At 44.0% G+C, this 6246-nt stretch overlaps 1 protein-coding gene across 1 annotated transcript in view; it reads left to right on the top strand.

Moving 5' to 3' along the window:
- Nucleotides 1-3603: 3603 nt before the first annotated feature.
- LOC106807859 (peroxiredoxin 1-like) overlaps nt 3604-6246 on the top strand; it is a gene marked incomplete at its 3' end in the record, with an annotated part of 6905 nt that continues 4262 nt past the window's right edge. Inside the window, 1 exon segment of the mRNA XM_014810346.1 lies at nt 3604-3905. Coding sequence (XP_014665832.1) covers nt 3834-3905 — 72 coding nt within the window.

The following is a 6246-nucleotide window of genomic DNA, read 5'->3' as shown; positions in this document are numbered from 1 at the left end:
CGTGGAAAGGCAAGAGACAGTAACTATTATTAGAAGAAATATGATGCTATCCGTGCCTGTGTGTGTGCGGGCCGTTGTGCCCCGTACGTGCGGCTGTTTGTCTGCGCAGTCTGGTGTTTACTGTCGCTATTGTGTGTGCACATCTCCGTCTGCATTCCTCCCTTCCCTCCGTCCCTCCCTTCTTTCTCTCCTCTTTCCTTCGCTCCCTCTCCTTCTCTACTCCTTCTTTCCTGAGTAAATTTCCTTCCCCCTCTCGCGGGATAGTATCGCCCACTGGCTTATCGAGATTGCACGGTTGAAAGTCAACCAGGCAATATGGCTATGTTTTCAGCCTCAAATTTTCAACTCCGCACCAAAACACAAAAATGTGGATATAGGGCTATAATACGCTGTTTTCTTACAGGGTCACACAAGCACACGTATCACACACACTTAACTGACTCGCACACGCCGGGTATGCGTTCGCATCGCACGCGTGCGCGTTGCTATTATAGGCGTAAATTTACATTTTGTGCCTCGGGCGTTGAAAAAGTTTCGCGCTGAAATACGATTCCATTTACCTTGCCAAAAGTTTTTTCCATGCTTGACTGTTGTGGGCGGATACTATCTGCGATGGTAGCGGACGATGTTAAGGAGGTTGGGGCACGGGAAGAACGGAGAAGGCGAGTATATATATATATATTATATATATATATATATATATGAATATATATATATATTATATTTATATTATATATACATTACAATCATCGTATATATTATATATATGCGCCGAGAGCGACGAGAAAAAATTTGCGAGAGAGAGAGGATACCAGTGAGAGAGAGCAGAGAGAGGAGAGAGAGGAGAGATGACGAGAGAGAGAGAGAGGAGAGAGGAGAGAGTGATGGAGAGAGATGAGGAGCAGATCTGAGAGAGAGAGGAAAAGATGGAGAGAGATGACTGAGCCGAGAGATGACCGCGACTGGTTGTTGAGAGATGAGTAGAGAGACGCATCGAATGAGATGAATGATGAGATGAGAGAGACGAGAGACGAGCGAGCGCGAGTGTGTGTGGCCGTGTGTGTGTGTGTGTGTGTGTGTGTGTGGCGTGTGGTGTGTGTGTCTGCCTTGTGCGTGCGCGTGCGTGCGTGTGGTGCCGATGCTGTGCGTGAAGAGAAATATTGCGAGTGTAGAGAGACATGTGCGCTGTGTGTGGTGTGGTTGTGTTAGTGCGTGTGTGTGTGTGTGTGTGTGTGTGTGTGTTGTGTGCGCGATGTGTGTGTGCTGTGTGGTCTGTGTGTGTCGCCGGGTGTGATGTGTGTGAAGGCAAATGTAGAGACCAGCTAGGAAAGGGAGCAGAGAGAAAGAAGTGAGCAGTAGAGAGAGACCGAGATGAGAGGGTGTGAGAGTCACGGAGAGGGAAAGCCTGTGAGCGGGAAGGCGAGAGAAGTAACTATATTAGAAGAAATATGTGATCCGTGCCTCGTGTGTGTGCCGTTTGTGCCTCGTACGTGCGTTTGTTCTGCGCAGCGACAGCGTGTGTACTGCGCATGCCGTGGTGCACATCTCCGTCTTGCATTTCCTTCCCTCCCTCCGTCCCTCCCTTCTTTCTCTCCTCTTTCCTTCCTCCTCCCCTCTCACTCCCTTCTTCCTTGAGTATTTCCTTCCTCTCTGCGGATAGTTATTGCCCACGGCATCAGGTTGCACGTGAAAAGTCAACCATGGCAAATGGTAGTTTTCAGCCTTCAAATTTTCACTCCGCCAAAACACGAAATGTGGATATAGGGCTATAATACGCTTTCTACAGTCACACAAGCGCACACATACACACACCATAAACTGACGGCGCGCACACGCGGTATGGTCGCATCGCACGCGTACGCTGTGTATTATACGCCGTAAATTTCACATTTCTGTGCCTCGGGCGTGAAAAATTTCGCGAAAACATCCATTTACCTGCAAAAGTTTTTCACATGCTTGACGGTTGTGGGCGATACTAATCTCGAGGGGAGAGTAATGCGAAGGGGCACGGGAAAGAAACATGAGAAAAGGCGCAGTATATATATATAATATAATATATATATATATATATATATATATATATATATACGCTACAGATGTGTATATATATAGCCCCCGAGAACGAGAGAGAAATTGCGGGAGTTCAGCCTCAACTTTTTCACACCCTCCCCCCAAAGCACAAAATGTGGATATACGGCTATAATACGCGTTTCTACAGTCACAAAAACACACATACACACACACTAACGGACGCGCACACGTATATGAATCTAAAGTATGTATGATGACTCAAAAAAACTAAAACTACTTGTCACAGATTGTCCTTGAAACGTCATTGAAAAAATAATTCACACTTTTGTGGGAACCATGTAATAATAAACTAATAAATAATAAACCTAATAAATAACTTATAATGGATGGATTCCTTATTTGAACTATATGCGTGACACACTTCAATTATATAATATCCCGTTGCTCGATGTTTGTGTGTGCGTGCGTGCGTGTGGGTGTGCGTGTGTGCGTGTGTGCGTGCGTGCGTATGGGTGTGCGTGCGTGCGTGCGTGCGTGCGTGCGTGTGCGTGCGCGTGTGCGTGTGCGTATTTGCGAGTGCGCGTGTGTGTGCGTGTGCGTGTGCGTGCGCGTGTGGGTATTTGCGAGTGCGCGTGCGTGCGCTGTGTGTGTGTGTGTGTGTGTGTGTGTGCGCGTGTTCGCGCGTGTGCGTGCGTGCGTGTTAGAATCCGCGCGCGCGTGTGTGTATTTGCGTTGGGTACTCTACAAATAATATGCATCGGAGCACGAAGTTACCATAACGCCAAATGCGAAATGTCCGGATGTAATTTTCGGAGCTTTCCGGGGGCAGGTGCCGCACAGAAAGATTAATGCTGCAGTAACATCTCTACAGCTGATGAAATGGTCCGCAGCTAATCACGTAATTACTAATTATAATGAAGGTAGGGTGATTTGATGCAGTGCTGACCCTAGTTATGCGTGTATATTATATAATCACAGCTGGAGACGGACACTGCGGATTTATGGTAGCTTATTTCCCGCGTAGGTTTATGCGGCGTCCGTTTTAAGGCTACACATGCAAACTATCGGAAATTTATACATTTATATTGTATATAATATACAATTATACATGCATATATACATATATATATATATATATATATATATTGTAATCTCCCAAAACTTAACGTAGAATAAATCAACACATTGTTGAATGTTGAATCGCTATACATATGCACAATGAAACCATGCATGCACACATACACTGAAGTCTCATCTGCTCTGAATACATATATATCAAGAGCGTATAAAGAAGGCTTCTTCATACGCTCTTGATATATATGTATCTATCTATGCATATAACATTCACATTGAGCTCCCGTGCACCGCAAGGATGCAACGCTAGAACTAAATCGATAAGATTCTGACCTCTGCGTTTCCATTGGCTGGATTGCTGTGCACACAGGTGGCGTGCATTGATTACCAGGTACATGCCTGCCGGATTCTGCTGCTGCCTATTGCTATTGATACTGTTACCACATACTACTGCTGCTGCTGCTGCTGCTACTGCTGCGGACTGCTACTGTTACTACATACTGTTGCTACTGCTGCTGCTGCTGCTGCTACTACTGCTACTGCTGCTGCTGCTGCATACGCTGTTAGCCCTGAAGCCAAGGTTGATTTCGTATTTAGCTGATTGAGAAAGCACTCTAGCAGCCTGACCGTTAATGCTGTAGAGTCGCTACGACAGACGCGGTAATCTCTAGCATTACACGCCCATCAAGAGAAGAAGCAGCAGCGGAGAAGGAGGAGGAGGAGGTACGATGGGAGACGAACAGAAGAAGAAGAAGGGGAAGAAGCTCGATAGGGAACTGGAGAAGATCAGCCTGAGCGAGGTACAGTGCAATGTGAGCGTTCGCAGCGGGGAATCCTCGGGGTTTCCTGCAGTATGCTCGTACACCGATATAACGGCGATCCATGCCTTATCAGCTCGTTAGTAAATGGGTAGCGGTTATATATCTGAATCTAAGCTACACGGTATAGACGTTTTAAGCTACACGGTATAGACGTTTAAGCTAGGCGTTATACTTCATTATATATACCGTCCGGTGTAACAACTATCAATGCCTTACCAGCTTTCGTCACTAGATGGGTATAGCGGCTATGTATATATACTACAATATATATATATATATATGCGGTTGTCATCACGATATTGCGTTTGTTGTGTTGCCTGTACCGGCGCACGGTAGATGCGATTTATAAGCGATTATTTCCCTTCTCACTGTGCGAGAGAATTCTAGTTTGATTCCTCGCCGTCTTTGCCCACCACGAATGGAACACAGTTGTTGATTTCAACGCCGAAGTGGGTCTAATTTATAATATATATATATAATTATATATATATATATATATATAAATATATATGAATCTAAGCCATATCGCAAACCTTTGCTCATCTCGTATAAACCAATTTGTGGTGTCACTCCATTTTCCCATTTCGCCATTTTCCATTTCGCCATTTCCCATTTCGCCAGTTTCCCATTTCCCCATTTTCCCACTTCGTCATTTTCCCATTTCGCCAGTTTCCCATTTCGCCATTTTCCCACTTCGCCATTTCCCATTTCGCCAGTTTCCCATTTCGCCAGTTTCCCATTTCGCCATTTTCCCACTTCGCCATTTTCCCATTTCGCCAGTTTCCCATTTCGCCATTTTCCCATTTCGCCAATATTTTGGTTGCTTCCACCCCCTGCATGAAATTGATCCTTCCATTCTTAAAAAAAGAGTCAATACCGCAATACACTATACGCAATGGCTGATCAAGACAATGTGGAGTTTGTTCCCACAACACGGGGAGGCGAGCATCTGCTTTATCGCAACTACAAGTTTCGACTTAATAATAAACTTACTGATGGTGGGCGATACTGGAAATGTACAGCTGAGACATGCAAAGCGAAAGCAACCACGGACGGAAATAACAGGTAAATATTATCAAATTTAATCCAAACATTTGAACCAAAGCCAAATTAGTACCCAGTTGAATTAATTAAAATTATATCATCAAGCATGTTTAAACGTGCCTTCCCACGTAATTTCTAGCACACTTTTGTAACAAAATACTGTGATAACGCAAATAAATAAATAGCTATACTTTACCTAAACGTTATCTTTAAAAATGAAACTGTAAAAATATCGATCAAGCCTGTATTTGCTCCGTGAAAATACCACAGGCACCTGAGGAGAAGAAGAAGGAATAAGAAGACGAAGAAGGAATAAGAATAAGAAATAAGAAGAAAAAATAAGAATAAGAAAGGAATAAGAAATACGAAGAAGGAATAAGAATAAGAAATAAGAAGAAAGAATAAGAATAAGAAGAAGAAGAATAAGAAGGAATAGGAAGAGGAAGAAGGAATAAGAAGAAGAAGAAGAATATATTCCCCGCACATTCCAAAGAGAGAATCAGTGCCTTGTGAAATACAAGAGAGGGACCCCAAAGATACAAGATACAAGATACAAGATACAAGCGCCACACTGGCCACAGTCAACATCGCCGCAGCAGCAAAAATTAACGCTGTTTGAAAAGTTTGCTCGAAATTTCGTGGGAATCCACCTTTAATGTGTTTATTATGCCTCTGTATATAATCCCATGGTTAGCCAAACTTGATTTAATTAAGGCCCATCCAATTTGTTTGCATCTAATTACTAGTATGAATGTTGTGTTTTATTAATATTTGATATGTTTATAATGTCATCGATCGACCATTTTTCTGTAAGATAACGTTGCTTTATTTCAATTTCAGATTAACCAATTCAACCGAGCACAACCATCTCCACGTGAAGGAGGAACTTGTGGTTGAAAGAATCATTCGTGGCGTCAAACGGAGGGCATCAGGAGAGATCACCCCAATTCCCCGAATTTACCAAGAGGAGGTAACCAACGCAAATACAAACGGCTTGTTACACGGAGAAGTTGCAGCACATCTACCAAATTTCAAAGGCTCCTCCTCTGCTTCATACCGTGAACGCCACAAACGTATGCCTCTGCTTGCAGCCGCTCGGGAAAACGTCGTTTTGGAGGGGGAGTGGGCGCAGCCCCAAGACGGCAGAGACTTTATTGTCGCAAACGATGGTGATGTCGATCGCATGATCATATTCGGAAGCACAGAGGGACTAATGAGGGCCGCACACGCTGATACGTTGTTTATGGATGGGACATTTTATTCGTCACCAAACATT

The sequence above is a fragment of the Priapulus caudatus genome, unplaced genomic scaffold (assembly GCF_000485595.1).
Source record: "Priapulus caudatus unplaced genomic scaffold, Priapulus_caudatus-5.0.1 Scaffold237, whole genome shotgun sequence".
Classification (NCBI taxonomy): Eukaryota; Metazoa; Priapulida; class Priapulimorpha; order Priapulimorphida; family Priapulidae; genus Priapulus; species Priapulus caudatus.
Note: the sequence above shows the minus strand (reverse complement) of the source record. Positions and strands in the feature narration are given on the sequence as shown.